The sequence below is a fragment of the Schistocerca gregaria genome, chromosome X, assembly GCF_023897955.1.
Source record: "Schistocerca gregaria isolate iqSchGreg1 chromosome X, iqSchGreg1.2, whole genome shotgun sequence".
In the NCBI taxonomy this organism is placed as follows: domain Eukaryota; kingdom Metazoa; phylum Arthropoda; class Insecta; order Orthoptera; family Acrididae; genus Schistocerca; species Schistocerca gregaria.
Genome location: NC_064931.1, coordinates 117,926,530 through 117,943,038, shown reverse-complemented (window position 1 = coordinate 117,943,038; position 16,509 = coordinate 117,926,530). Strand labels below are relative to the sequence as shown.

The following is a 16,509-nucleotide window of genomic DNA, read 5'->3' as shown; positions in this document are numbered from 1 at the left end:
GAGGTTGAGTCAAATGAAAACCTTAAGTTTGTAACAACAAATCGAAATTTAGCGCCGTTATCCTGTAAGTTGGTAAGCGTGCTACAAACAGCGTGCAGAATGGCCTGTAGGTGGCAGCATATTGCAGATGCCCATATACCATCGCAGTATCAGTATAAAAATGGCCGCCCCACTTGGAACTTGCACCAGGGAAAAACAGTGTTCTGTTATTTGGTTTTTGCGAGGTGAAGGTGTGAAACCTATTGAAATTCATCGACGAATGAAGGTTCAGTACGGTGATGCATGTTTGTCACAGCAGCAAGTCTACAAACGGAGTAGGAAGTTCGCAAATGGTGTGACTTCAGTGGAAGATACTCCTCGCCCAGGTCGGGCAAAACGAGTTGTAACCACAGAACATTGCAGCAGTTGAAGCCATAGTGAAGGAAAACCGCCGAGTGACACTGAATGACATTGCAGCATATTTACAGATTAGTCATGGGTCAGCACACCGCATAGCTCGTGATGTGCTCCAGTCTCACAAAGTGTCTGCAAGATGCGTGCCACGGCAGCTGACTCCTGAAATGAGAGAACGAGGTGTTTATGCTTGTGAAGAACTTCTTCGGCCCTTTGAACGAGAAGGTGATGGCTTCCTTGCAAGAATCGTTCCTAGGGACTAAACCTAGGTTCATTTCCACCGACCGGAAACGAAGAGAGCGAGCAACCCAGACCTTGCCCCCAAGTGATTTCCATGTGTTTGGACCACTCAAAGACTCAATGGGAGGAAACAAGTTCCGTTCTGATGAAGGGGTACTTCACGCGGTGCATGAGTGGTTGCGCGGACTACCAAAAGAATTTTTTTTCTAAAGGAATTTATGCACTTTGTAAGCGCTGGAGGACTTGCAGTGAGCGCGGGGGAGATTATGTTGAAAAGTGATGCAGCTCTGTACTACTTCTGCACAGTAAATAATACTTAAAAATATTTAAGGTTTTCATTTGACTCACCCTCGTATCTTCGTTGAACTAAATATCGACATCATTAGTGATTAGCTGTACGTCGAATGCCGACATTATTTCATTACCCTCATCTATCACACCCCTTGGAGTCACTAAGAAACTATAGAAGCACTGGGTTATAAGAAATAATTGAAGTGATTTAATTTTATCGTTTAGGTCTGTTTTCTTTTTGACAGATATTGCGGAACTTTACAGAGACACCAAGAAACATTAAAAATGTATTATTTTTCTTTTCTTTGCAGCAACTTCTGCTTACTTCCATCAGTACGCAGTAGTTAACTGCTAGCGCAGATGGCGACAAATGCAATCACTGTGTTCGATTAGTACAACGATACTGACAATGGGATTTCACAAGTGAAAACTGCTTTCGGCGGCAATATGGTGCCCACTCCAATTCAAACTCGTTGTTCATGAATTGTTAAGCATAGCACTGAGAGCAATGAAAGCATAACACAGAGCAATGACAAGAGACTCCTTGCACTGACTGTGGAATGAACCTGATTACAGACTCAATACTTGTAAAATGCGGAACCAGTAAATGTTCTCTTGAACGGCGAGCAGCGATTCACGCTAAATGCTCGAACAAACAGACGATACTGTTTGTCGTCTCATGTTCCTTTGCTGTGCAAACAGCAGCCGCTTGGACAGTTGACTATCTGGAAGGCAGTGCATTTTTATCTCGTTTGCTTTTGATAACGTCGCGCTTGCTACAACTAAAGCACACTTTCAACCTGTTAAAAACCGCTATCTGTATCAACCTGTCTGACGCTTGACTAAAGCCCGACCTTACGTGTTTCCTCATAGGATTACAGCTTACCGTCATGATTTTGTTCTACAAAAGACTCGAAATCAACAAGTTCTCAGAGTTGCTCCATCTATTCAAATATAAAAATAAGTGCCCTTGTCATACTCATGACTGATTGCCTTTTTAATCTTGAACAATCAGATAGCAAACGTAGTACAAAGCTATAAGTGATGTCTGTTCTGTTGGGTGTGTCCAACAGAACGGACATGTCCGACAGACAGGCACCGCTCGTATCTGTAATTCTGTAGGCGCTACAGCAATGTGATGAAAAATTTTCACTACAGATGCACAACCAACGTCCGAACTCAATCGGAAATCGGCGAATAGGGGGTTAACTGGAGGGGTCGTGGCTGTCGACAAGCGAGAAGTTGGGAATTTTGATCTGACGGGAAGTGCTTCCTTATGGCCTAGGCGGTTAAGGCATCAATTCTAGAGAATCAGAGCATTCGGATTCGTGTCCCAGTCCGGCACAAATTTCCAGCTCTCGGCGTTGCGGAACAAAATCGACAGATGCAGAGGTAATATCCGGAGTACCATAGGGAAGTGTGGTAGGACCGTTGGTGTTTACAATATATATATATGATCTAGTAGAAAGCGTCGGATGCTCTTTAAGGCTATTCGCAAATGATGCAGTTGTATATACCGAAGTAACAACGCCAGAAAATAAAAAGAATTTGCAGAACGACCTGCAGGGAATTGATTAATTGTGCAGGCTCTGGCAGTTGACCCTGAACGTAAATAAATGTAACATGCTGCGCATATATAGAAAAAGAAATACGCTGCTGTACAGCTACACTATTGATGACAAACAGCTGGAGACAGCGTCTGCCGTAAAATATCTAGGCTTAACTATCCAGAGCAACCTTAATTGGAATGACCACATGAAACAGATAGTGGGAAAAGTAGATACCGGACTCCGATTCATCGGAAGAATCTTAAGGAATTGTAACTCATCAACGAAATAAGTGCCTTATAAGGCGCTTATTCACCCGATTCTTGAGTATTGGTTCAAATGGCTCTGAGCACTATGGGACTTAACTGCTGTGGTCATCAGTCCCCTAGAACTTAGAACTACTTAAACCTAACTAACCTAAGGACATCACACACATCCATGCCCGAGGCAGGATTCGAACCTGCGACCGTAGCAGTCACGCGGTTCCGGACTGAGGGCCTTAACCGCTAGACCACCGCGGCCGGCTTCTTGAGTATTGTTCATCTATCTGAGATCCCTATCAGGTAGGACTGATAGAGGAGACAGAGATAGGACAGATCCAACGAAGAGTGGCGCTTGTCGTTTAGCTGGTGAGAGAGCGTTACGGAGATGCTAAACAAACTCCACTGGCAGCCGTTACAAGAAAGGCGTTGTGCATCACGGAAAGACTTACTATTGAAATTTCGGGACAACACTTTTCAGGAGGAGCGGACAATATGTTACTTCTCCCCACATACATCTCGCGTATTGACCACGAAAAGAAAGTTCGAAAGATCTATGGACCTGTCTCCAATAAGATTGAAGGCAAGTGGGAAAGAAGAAGGAAAGAAGACCTATAACAGAGGTTTGGAAAGCCACACATTGGACGAATATTGGGACAGAGGTGACTACAATGGTTTTGGCCACATCTTAGGAGCAGACGGATCTCTTCCTGAGAGAGTCTTCCACTCTCAAACCACGGGAAAACGTCCGAGAGGACGCCCAAGAACGCGACGGAATGATCGAGTGACGACGATCCTTCAAGAAGTGGAATCGACGGCCTTGGAGGATGATGCTAGAGATCGGAAAAGATCTGCAGCAAATACCTCCTCTCTTGTAGATGACAGACATTCCTTTTATTGTTGTTTTCTGTTTGTATGAGTATTTATTGCTGTCAGAAGTAGTTTGCCTTGTAATGAAATTGAAGTAGATAGTTCCTGCGAAATACACTCCGGGAAATGGAAAAAAGAACACATTGACACCGGTGTGTCAGACCCACCATACTTGCTCCGGACACTGCGAGAGGGCTGTACAAGCAATGATCACACGCACGGCACAGAGGACACACCAGGAACCGCGGTGTTGTCTGTCGAATGGCGCTAGCTGCGCAGCATTTGTGCACCGCCGCCGTCAGTGTCAGCCAGTTTGCCGTGGCATACGGAGCTCCATCGCAGTCTAACACTGGTAGCATGCCGCAACAGCGTGGACGTGAACCGTATGTGCAGTTGACGGACTTTGAGCGAGAGCGTATAGTGGGCATGCGGGAGGCCGGGTGGACGTACCGCCGAATTGCTCAACACGTGGGTCGTGAGGTCTCCACAGTACATCGATGTTGTCGCCAGTGCACGTGCCCATCGACCTGGGACCGGACCGCAGCGACGCACGGATGCACGCCAAGAACGCAGGATCCTACGCAGTGCCGTAGGGGACCGCACCGCCACTTCCCAGCAAATTAGGGACACTGTTGCTCCTAGGGTATCGGCGAGGACCATTCGCAACCGTCTTCATGAACCTGGGCTACGGTCCCGCACACCGTTAGGCCGTCTTCCGCTCACGCCCGAACATCGTGCAGCCCGCCTCCAGTGGTGTCGCGACAGGCGTGAATGGAGGGACGAATGGAGACGTGTCGTCTTCAGCGATGAGAGTCGCTTCTGCCTTGGTGCCAATGATGGTCGTATGCGTGTTTGGCTCCGTGCAGGTGAGCGCCACAATCAGGACTGCATACGACCGAGGCACACAGGGCCAACACCCGGCATCATGGTGTGGGGAGCGATCTCCTACACTGGCCGTACACCTCTGGTGATCGTCGAGGGGACACTGAATAGTGCACGGTACATCCAAACCGTCATCGAACCCATCGTTCTACCATTCCTAGACCGGCAAGGGAACTTGCTGTTCCAACAGGACAATGCACGTCCGCATGTATCCCGTGCCACCCAACGTGCTCTAGAAGGTGTAAGTCAACTACCCTGTCCAGCAAGATCTCCGGATCTGTCCCCCATTGAGCATGTTTGGGACTAGATGAAGAGTCGTCTCACGCGGTCTGCACGTCCAGCACGAACGCTGGTCCAACTGAGGCGCCAGGTGGAAATGGCATGGCAAGCCGTTGCACAGGACTACATCCAGCATCTCTATGATCGTCTCCATGGAAGAATAGCAGCCTGCATTGCTGCGAAATGTGGATATACACTGAAGTAGTGCCGACATTGTGCATGCTCTGTTGCCTGTGTCTATGTGCCTGTGGTTCTGTCAGTGTGATCATGTGATGTATCTGACCCCAGGAATGTGTCAATAAAGTTTCCCCTTCCTGGGACAATGAATTCACGGTGTTCTTATTTCAATTTCCAGGAGTGTAGTATGTGTACAGGTTATACTTGACAATCGGACTAAACTATTAATTGGATCGTTTTACCGACCCCCCGACTAAGAAGATATAGTTGCTGAACAGTTCAAAGAAAACTTCAGTCTCATTTCAAATAGGTACCCCACTCATGAAGTTATAGTCGGTGGTGACTTCAATCTACCCTCGATATGCTGGAAAAATTATACTTTGAAAGCCGGCGGTAGGCATAAAACGTCATCCGAAATTGTACTGAATGCTTCCTCAGAAAATTATTTTGAACAATCAGTTCATGTGCCCACTCGAAGCGTAAATGGTTGCGAAAGCATACTTGACCTTTTAGCAACAAATAATCCTGGACAAATAGTGAGTATTGTGACGAATACGGGGATTAGCGACCACAAGGCAGTTGCTGCTAGTCTGAATAACGTAACACCTACAACCATCAAAAAGAAACGCAAAGTATATCTATTTAAAACAGCTGATAAAAATGATCTCAACGCCTTTTTAAGAGACAGTCTTCACTCCTTCCGACCTAATCATGTAAGTGTAGAAAAGTTGTGGAATGTTTTCAAAGAGATAGTATCGACAGAAATTGAGAGATATATACCACATAAATTAATAAGTGATGGTACTGATCCCCCATGGTACACAGAATGGGTCAGATCACTGTTGCAGAAGAAACGAAAAAAAGCATGCCAAATTTAAAAGAACACAAAATCCCCAAGACTGGCAAAGTTTTACAGAAGTTAGAAATATGGCGAGATGCTTCAATGCGAGATGCTTTTAATAATTTCCACAACGAAATTCTGCCTCTAAATGTGGCAGAAAACCCAAAGAGATTCTGGTCATAGATAAAGCACACCAGTGGCAAGACGCAATGAATACCTTCACTGCGCAATAACAACGGTGAAGTCACTGATGACAATGCCACTAAAGCAGGGTTATTAAACACTGTTTTCCATAAATCCTTCACCTAAGAAGTGAATATTCCTGAATTCCAATCAAGAACAACTACCAAGAAGAGAAACATAGAAGTAGATACCCTCGGTGTCCCAAAGCAGCTTAAATCACTTAATAAAGACAAGGCCTCTAGTCCAGATTGTATACCAGTCAGGTTCCTCTCAGAATATGCTGATACAATAGCTCCATATTTATCAATTACATACAACCGCTCACCCACAGAAAGATACGTACCTAAAGACTGGAAAATTGCTCAAGTCACACCAATATCGAAAAGGGACGTAGGAGTAATCAGTTGAATTACAAGGCCAAATCCACGTCGATTTGCAGTAGGGTTTCAGAACATATACTGTGTTCGAACATTATGAAGTACCTCCAAGAAAACGATTTATTGATACATAGTCAGCACGGATTCAGAAAATAACGTTCTTGTGAAACACAACTAGCTCTTTATACTCATGAAGTAATGGGTGCTATCGACAGGGACGTCAAATTGATTACATATTTTTAGACTTCCAAAAGGCTTTCCACACGGTTCCTCACAAGCGTCTTCTAACCAAACTGCGTGCCTATGGAATATCGCCTCAGTTGTGCGACTGGATTCGTGATTTCCTGTCAGAAAGGTCACAGTTCGTAGTAATAGACCGAAAGTTATCGAGTAAAACATAGGTAATATCAGCCGTTCCCCAAGGAAGTGTTATAGGCCCTCTGTTGTTCCTGGTCTTTATTAACGATGTAGGAGACAATCTTAGTAGCCGTCTTAGATTGTTTGCACATGATGCTGTCATTTACCGTCTTGTAAAGTCATCAGATGACCAAAACGAAATGCAATATGGTTTAGATAAGATACATGTATGGTGCGAAAAGTGGCAATTGACCCTGAATAAAGAAAAGTGTGAAGTTATTCACATGAGTACTAAAAGAAATTCCCTAAATTTCGATCACACGATAAGTCACAGAAATCTGAATACTGTAAATTCAACTAAATACTTAGGGATTGCAATTGCAAATAACCTAAATTCGAACTATCACATAGGTAATGTTGTAGGTAGAGCAAACCAAAGACTGCGATTCATTGGCAGAACACTTAGAAGGTGCAACATGTCTACTAAAGAGACTGGTTACACCACACTGAACTATTGCTGCGCGCTGTGTGATCCGCATCAGGTGGGACTCACGGATGACGTCGAAAAAGTACAAAGAAGGGCGGCTCTTTTTGTATTATCGTGAAATAGAGGAGATAGTGCCACAGACATGATACGTGAAATGGAGTGGCAATCATTAAAACAAAGGCATTTTTCCTTGCGACAGGATCTTCTCATGAAATTTCAATCACCAATTTTCTTCTTCGATTGCGAAAACATTCTGTTGGCACCCACCTACAGAGGGAGAAATGATCATCACGATAAAATAAGAGAAATCAGGGCTTGCACAGAAAATTTAAGTGCTCGTTTTTCCCGCGCGCCGTTCGAGAGTGGAACAGTAGAGAAATAGCTTGAAGGCGGTTCATTGAACCCTCTGCCAGGTACTTTATTGTGAATATCAGATTTAGCATGTAGATGTAGATGTAATTTTTTTTCCTATTGTTCTTGTGCTGTAGGCCTCAAAGGCACGTTAATGCAATAAATGATGATGATGATGACCGGATCCTGTGGGACCATACCTGCCATAGCTGCTCGTTCATGGAAGAAGTAGGTATCTATTTGAATAAAATAATTTTGAGTGGCAGGCCGCGTCATTAGAAACACAAAAGGAACTAAACTGACAACGTTTCGACCGACTCACTGCGGTTCTCTTCAGGGCGGTTAGATCAAAAAACTTTTTTTTTTCAAAATTACACTGGCCGTGTAAGCCTACGTGCTTATAAGTCAGTAAAGTCACTACATAGTTTACAGAATGGTGATTAACAGTTTTATCAACCAAAGAACTACAGATTTCATAAAACACAAAAAATATGATAAACAAATAAATAACACATTATAAAGAAAAGTTGTCAACCTGCGAAGAACTCACGTACGGAATAGTAATGAGCCACAACAAAACATTTCGACTTTAATTTGAATACTTCTGGTTTTTCGCTCAGGTTTCTTTCCCCAGTTCTACTGGAAGTCTATTGAAAATGAAACCTACTGACTAGTGCACCGCTTAAGAAACTGTTGTTCAAGTGCATGGCGATTTCCCGTTTAGTGTTTACTGAATGAATGTTTCAGCTTCTTGCGAAAGTGTCAATATTGTCAACACCAAATCCTTTGGTGAGGTATATGTGCAGAGATAGCTGAGTCAGCATTCCGAGGCACCAGACTAACGACTCACACGAAGTTCGTGAACCGACTCCGCAGTACAGTGTGACATCTCTTTTATAGGCTAAGAATATTATAGGTGATAGCAAAGGGTTCCCCAAAATATAGCACTGTACGAGGTAATAGAATGAAAATAAGCAAAGTTTCAGTATCAGAGACAGTGAAGATCATTTTTATACTAAAGATATCAGCATTCCGTTTCTGCACAAGGCACTGAACTGTTTTGTCGGAAAAGCCATCCATCCACCCACAGTCTTAAGAATTTAAAATGGTTGAATCACTGACTGCTTGACCAATTTGTAAAGGTAAAATTTCTCTTTTACTAGAGTTCTTTGTCATAAATTGTATGCTTTGCGTTTAGTTGCAGTTAAGCGATAATCTTTTCTCTGAAGCCGGCCACGGTGGCCGAGTGGTTCTAGGCGCTTCCGTCCGGAACCGCGCTGCTGCTACGGTCGCAGGTTCGAATCCTTCCTCGGGCATGGATGTATGTGATGTCCTTAGGTTAGTTAGGTTTAAGTAGTTCTAAGTCTAGGGGACTGATGACCTCAGATGTTAAGTCCCATAGTGCTCAGAACCATTTTTTTTCTCTCTGAAAGACACGTGCTGCTCATGCTACATCGTTTGTATTACGTTCCACCTCTTTCACAGTAACACTTGAGTCATCTGTAAAGAGAAAAATTATTGATTCATCTTTCATGATTACTGGAATATCACTATTTCATAGTGTTCCAAAATTATCTTTACAACTTTGATTTTTAGAATTTTGATCACGCATACTTCAGAAAGACACGGTTTGCGATATAATGTTCCCACACAGCTAAATCTGTAGTAGCCGTTTAACAGCGTGCAGTATGTACGTCAGCTGTTGCACACAGGATGTTCCAGTTCCTCCCATCTAGTATGTCCTCATTAAATCGTGCAATTTAGAAATTTGGAAATTTGTGGTAAGGTCTTATGGGACCAAACTGCTGAGGTCATCGGTCCTTAAGCTTACACACGCTACTTAATCTAACTTAAACTAACTTACGCTGAGGAGAAAACACACACCCATGCCCGAGGGAGGACTCGAACCTCCGACGGGGGGAGCCGCGCTGACCGCGACAACACGCCTTAGACCGCCGGCTACCCCGCGCGGCTCGTGCAGTTGCTGCTCTGATGCGAGCTCGCACTTTCTGGAGGTCCCACACAGGGGTCTGGCAGACTGCATCCTTCATAAATCTATAAACCAAAAGAATCTAATCTGATTACGGTCTCTATGAACCATTCAATACACTGTGCCATTTCGGGGAGGGGGTGGGGGAAGGGGGGGGCGAGAGATGGGAGGCACTGTTATCAAAACCTAAGCTAAAGGAAATTTTAAGTGTGTGTGAACATTATGCTGAAAGTCACACCTTCCTATGTATCCCCATTTCTAAAATGTTATGACCAGACGAAACTACAATTATCCAGCCATAACTGTGATTTCTTCGACTGTTTTGGGAGATGGCTCACCTGAACTACAACATATGAAACATTAGTTCTCCTTATTATACGAATGACAGGAAGATCAACTTAACTTGGTACACTACTTTGCCACAGAAGTACTTAATAATTTATAAATGTCACTGACTATTAAAGCATCACTTGATGCACTAAGTAACGGACTGTTATCTAGAAGTACAATGTTCAACCTTTACAAAAGTACATTTCCATCTGAGCATTGAATAACTCTATTCCTACTGCTTCATCTGAGGTCACGATCAGGGGCAGAGCGATTCAATGCTCGGCTCTGTATTGACCTCCGTGCGAGGACACCGTTGCGCTGAGCGAGAGGACGTGTCTTCTTCAGCATTTCGCATTCTTCGTTGTGGGTAGCAGCGATACATCGTTAATGTATGTGTTATTGATGCACATATCCGACTCTGGTGTGGCTACGCGACCTTTAGACGATAACTCATAAAATACAGCGATGAGCCAAAACATTATGACCACCTGCTTAATACCTTGTTTGCCCGTCTGTGGAATGAAATACATCACTGATTCCGCGTATCAGGGATCCGACAGTTTGTTAGTAGATTTGTGGAGGTATGTGACCTTAGATGTCTACGCACAGATCACGTAATTCGCGAAAATAACTGGCTATGAGCACTATGGTACTTAACATCTTGACGTCATTATTCCCCTAGCCTTAGAACTACTTAAACTTAACGAACCTAAGGACATCACACACATCCATTCCCGAGGCAGGATTCGAACCTGCGACCGTAGCGGTCGCACGGTTCCGGACTGAAGCGCCTAGAACCGCTCGACCACAGCGGCCGGCGAAAATAACTGGCCTCTGATCTGCGTACATGGTGATGGCGTTCGATAGCGACTCAGATGGTTTCCATAGGATTTACATCAGGCGAATCTGGTGGCCGAAACATCAACATAAGTTCACTATAATGCTCCTCAAACCACTGTCAAGGTTCTGCCTCCGATACACGGACAGTTATACAGCTGAAAGATGACATCGCCGTCGAGGAAGATATTAAGCATGAAGGGGTGCATGTGGTTCGCAGATGTAAGCGTGTCTTTGATTAGTACCACAGGTTCCATACAAGCGCAGGAGAATGTCTCCCATAGCAGAGGACTGGTCCCACCCAGCCTGCGTTCGTGTCGCGCTTCACGTTTCGAGCCGCCGTTCACCTCGATGACGACGTTTGCGGAGACGACCATAGACATAGTCTAGCAAAAATGTGATTCACCCGAAGAGCCTACTCTTTTACATTGATCGATGGTCAAATTCCGATAGTCCCGTGCCCATTTCAATCATAATTGACGATGTCGTTTGGTCAACATGTGAACACGTAAGACTGGTCTGCTGTTCGTGTTCAACAGTGTACGATGAATGGTGTGCTCCGAAACGTCTTCACGTTCCTTGCAGAGTCGTGGACGTTCAACCGTTTGGTGCCTAGTGGTTGTTTCACTGCCCTGGTATGTCCTTCCGGAGAAATTCGCGACAGTAGCACGTGAAGATCCGACCAGATTCACCGTTTTCGAGTTACGTGTTCACAGGTTTTGCGTAATAATAATCTGCCCTTTGGTCAAAGTCGCTTACCTCTGTGGATTTCCCGACTTGTAGCCCATAGGGTGATCTCTCGTCCGCGCTTGCTCCGCTTACATACGTTTCTTACCGCATCCAACCAGGCAGCATCCAATGTCGCGATGGCCAGTGGCCATAATGTTTTGGCTCATCAGTGTATATTTGATCGAAGTTATAAAGATCCTGAAACTCCCTGCCAGATTAAAACTGTGTGCCGGACCGAGACTCGAACTGGGGACCTTTGCCTTTCGCGGGAAAGTGCTCTACCATCTGAGCTACCCAAGCACGATTCACGCCCCGTCCTCACACCTTTACTTCTGCCAGTACCTCGTCTCCTACCTTCCAAACTTTACAGAAGCTCTCCTGCGAACCTTGCAGAACTAGCAGCCCTGAAAGAAAGGATATTGCGGAGACATGGCTTATCCACAGCCTGGGAGATGTTTCCAGAATGAGAATTTCACCCTGCAGCGGAGTGTGCGCTGATACGCACCTTCCTGGCAGATTAAAACTGTGTGCCGGACCGAGGCTTGAACTCGTGACGTTTGCCTTTCGCGGACAAGAGCTGAAGATCACTTTCGAACACTCTGTATGTCAAGAGAAGAAAATGCACAGAACAGAGCCCTGTGGCGGCCCCTAGTTCACACGACCCCTGTCAGATTCAAAACCTTTTTTTTTTTGTTGATACATGTGGTGTGCGTACTGTAAGACCTTCGGTACACACACCATCAGATTATTTGACTCGTCGCTCTAACGAAGTAGGCGAGTGTCAGCAATATGTCTCGTGGTCTTATCGTGGCGTGTTTATCTTCTGCCGTTTGGTCAGACGATAGAAATGCCACTTGCACGCTTAGAGTAGCAGATTGACGGTGACCAACTTTAAACAGAACTTGATTAATTTTCACACACATTTATTAAATTAATAACAAGTATAAACCTTACTTAACTTGATTCTACATGCTATTTACAATCGACAATCTGAAGTTCCTTTGGTCTTGGTACGTTAATCTTATTCTCACATATCTCTTATACTTGACAAAGTGTATATACATTTATCTTCATGGCTATGTACAGGAATATGGTAATCTTATCAGGCACAGACTGAAACTTGACTATGGACTGGTGCAGACTAATGCAGACTGACTAATCGGAGGTCTGTACACTCGTTATAATACCTCGAGCGTTCAGGTATCACTGTGCGAGTGTGATCCGCGAGGAGAAAAGGTTCTACGTTAGCAGCAATCTCATTGGCTGCGTTACATATTAATACGAGGATCGGCGGAAGAAGAATTTGGTCCGTCCCTAAGACAGCGCCATCTCGTAGTGCGGAGACTTACGCGCGCTGCGCCTGCGCTGTTGTGCTTAGCGGGGCGCGCTCTAGTGGGAAAGTTGTGTACGCGGAACTATGTACACAACAATAGAGGAGCACAACCTTCTGCTTTCTACTTATCAGTTACGAAATTAACCATTGTTGAGCTAATCCAATGATATTCCAACTCACGCAAAAAAATTGCATGATCAACACTGAAACGTTTAGTGAACGCAAATAGAAAGCGAATGGCGAGTGAAACTCTAACGGCAGTGGCGCTATTATCACTGCCTAAGCGTGCTGCCGATGTTTTACGTGTTAACGGAATTAAAGCAATGAGGAGGCGGTCATTTGAGAAACTCTGTCTGTTCGCAGGTGAAGATCTGGTTCCAAAACCGGCGCATGAAGTGGAAGCGCAGCAAGAAGGCGCAGCAGGAGGCGAAGCTGAAGGAAGAGTGCGAGAAGCGGAAGGCGGAGCCCGAGGGTGGTGGTGGCGGCGGCGGCGGCGGCGGAGGTGGTGGGGGCGGCGGCGGCGCGGCGGGGGCGGCGGGGGCGGGTGCGGGGGCGGGCGGCGCGACGGCGGACGCGCTGCTGCAGCGCCACCAGCGCCGGCTGGCGCTGCAGGACGGCGCGGAGCCGCTGTACCGGCCGTACGTGGTCTGACCGGCGGGCCCCAGCGGACGGGGCTCCGCGCACACGGCCGCTCGTATCTCCGTGTGATCTCCCTCCTTACGCTGACCGACAGCTTAGGGCTATTAACTCTAATGGTTCGTAGATATTTGCCTCAACTGCTCAGTTACCGGTTCGTCATATATAATTAGCATTTTTGGTATTTATTTATATCGTATTTATATTATATAGCAATTTTAAGAGTCTGTAGAATACCTGAAAGTCGTGTTACTTGATCTTCAATAAAGCAATCTATAACATAAAAGTGTCGTTCTCTACTTCCTGCTCTCATCCGCACCTCTAGACTCACGTCTCTAATAAACTATAAATAATATTAGTAGTACTAACAACACAGAGCTCTCTTAAACATTTCATACACAGTGTGATTCTGAATAGTGAGTAGAAACTGCAGGAATACCTGTGAAGGCAAATAAGGTCTAACTGTAATCTGTTCATTACATCCGTTTAAAGATTTATAATTTAAGCAACATCTAGTCACAACTATGTTTTTAAGATGTTTATTTAATTCGCTCCCCTTGCCGGGGTTCCCGGGTTCGATTCCCGGCGGGGTCAGGGATTTTCTCTGCCTCGTGATGACTGGGTGTTGTGTGATGTCCTTAGGTTAGTTAGGTATAAGTAGTTCTAAGTTCTAGAGGACTGATGACCACAGATGTTAAGTCCCTTAGTGCTCAGAGCCATTTGAACCATTTGAATTTTTTAACTCAAACCATTATCGTTCCGGATCGATTAAAAATCCATCTTCAGATGACTCTTACAAATTTAATTTTAATTTTAATATTCAACAGCCTCAGTTGCACCGTTTACCTTGAAACTAGATTTCAGTCGGGATAACACAACCTTCTTCAGAATAGCTGTAACTATCGTTTGTCCATAGTGGACATAGTCAAGCTAAAACTACAAATCCATAAAGTATCGTCAGACTGTAAAAACCTATCTGAAACTGCCTCGGTCCCACTTCGCGACCGCGATGCGGCAGCCACGAGTGCTGTACTTGAGTTCCAGTACAGAACTCGTGGCTGCCGCTTCGCGGTCGCGAAGTGGAACCGAGGCAGTTTCAAATAAGTTTTTCCAGTCTGACGATAATTTATGGCTGATGGTTCAGATGCCTCTGAGCACTATGGGACTTAACTTCTGAGGTCATCAGTCCACTAGAACTTAGAACTACTTACACCTAACTTACTTGATGACATCACACACATCCATGCCCGAGGCAGGATTCGAACCTGCGACCGTAGCGGTCGCGTGGTTCCAGACTGAAGCGCCTAGAACCGCTCGGCCACTCCGGCCGGCGATAATTTATGGATTTGTAGTTTTAGCTTACCGATGTCCACTATGGACAAACGACAGTTACTGTTATTCTGAAAAAGGTTGGGTTATCCCGACTGAAACCTAGGTAAATTCTAGGTAAACGGTGCAACTGAGGCTGTTGATTATTAAAATTAAAATTAATATTTATACAGTTGCTGATAGGGCTGCGAAATGTTGAAGATATTTAAGTTCTTGCAGATTTTCTTTCTTTCTTTCCCTCTGGGTCTCGGTTTTGTATCCATTACTAGTGTCGTGCAGCGGTGAATGTTTCAGTACGGCGAATTCGTCCCGTATCCGTGTTATTCATTATAAAGTTTACATATTTTTGTACATGTAATATGTAAGTGTTTTATTCACAGCGAACCCCTATAACACAAACTACTCTATGTTTTATGGCAGCACACACGCTCAACGCTTACAAAACGTGGCCTAGCTTCACATGAGTAACAAAAACAATAGTTTCACAGAAATCAGAATAAGAATAAATCATTTAAGCTATTGTTTTTGTCATTCGCGTAGAGTCAGGCCGCGATTTGTAAATATTGAGTGTGTGTGCTGACATAAAACATGAAATGATGTAAGTTAAAGCAGTTTGCAGTGAATGAAACAGCACCTAAATAGAGCATTTGAAAAAGTATGTTACTTTTATAATTAATAACATAAATACGGGATGAATTCGACGTACTGAAACATTCACCGCTATACGACACCAGTAATGAATGCAAAATGATGCTCCAGCAGGAAAGAAGGGAAAGCGATAAGAGCCATCTGAAGATGGATTTGTAATAAATCCGAAACCACTCACGTTTTGAGTTAAATAAACTCTTTTAAACCAAATTTGTGGCTGGTTGCTGCTTAAATTATAGAACTTGTAACTGTACTGCAGCCACGTTTATCGATATGTCTACGTTGACAAGACAGCATTTTGTTTTTATTTGACACTTGTGCCTAACTACATATTAGACCAATTTGTGGTAACTGTAGTTCAATACAGCCCACGTGAAGGTTGATACAGGGTAAACCAGAACATCACCGACAAAATTTTAGAGGTTTATCAGGTACATTTTCTGAGTACTTCAGTATAACTGACCCGTGGTCTCCAGTGGCTCGTTACGGAGTAATTTCGCTTCATATGAGCTCTTACCTTCACTTGTGATGCACTGGAAACATCTTCACATCAGCGCGAATATCGACGATGTGCGCTGTGTGTCTTGTTTTGAAACAAACCTGTCCCACTCACTCACAGTACTACCCGACCATGATGTTATTAAACTTCGCCTCCCGCAAACGTTATGAAAAACACAAGGTGACGAAATAGTAAAAAAGTACAGTGGTGATTAAGGAAATCGCGTCGCACCGTGAATGAGTTCAAGACAGTTGTGCATATGGTATCAAGTGGTTCAGCGTGTACTCGTGAAATATCAGGATAAAAACTGACGACAATCCGACCGAAGAGACCTCACTTCAGGTGCAATAATACTGTGGTCGAGTAATACTTGTTATTATTGACAACAATACTCTCCACATTCAAGCTTGCATGCTCGGACTTGATTTCCCGGCAGAGTATAATGTGCGTTAACAGTGATGCACAGCAGAACGGATAGGTATACTGGCGAAGAATCAGCCAACGTGCATCTCGTGTATGGATTCACTGAATGCAATGGAGAAGTGGCGCAACTGCACTATGCCGAGTTGTTCCCTCAGAGACGGTAGCCACATCACAGGCCTTTAGCAGACGGCGGTTGTCACATTGCTGTATGTTTTGTATT

The 16,509-nt window shown here is 44.5% G+C and overlaps 1 protein-coding gene across 1 annotated transcript in view; it reads left to right on the top strand.

Annotated features, from left to right (window-relative positions):
• The window catches only part of LOC126297925 (motor neuron and pancreas homeobox protein 1-like), a 255,001-nt gene that overhangs the window by 224,865 nt on the left and 13,627 nt on the right, over nucleotides 1-16,509 (top strand). Inside the window, exon 3 of the mRNA XM_049989247.1 lies at nucleotides 13,118-13,250. Within this exon, the coding sequence (XP_049845204.1) occupies nucleotides 13,118-13,250 (133 nt within the window). The remainder of the gene's footprint in view (nucleotides 1-13,117; nucleotides 13,251-16,509) is intronic.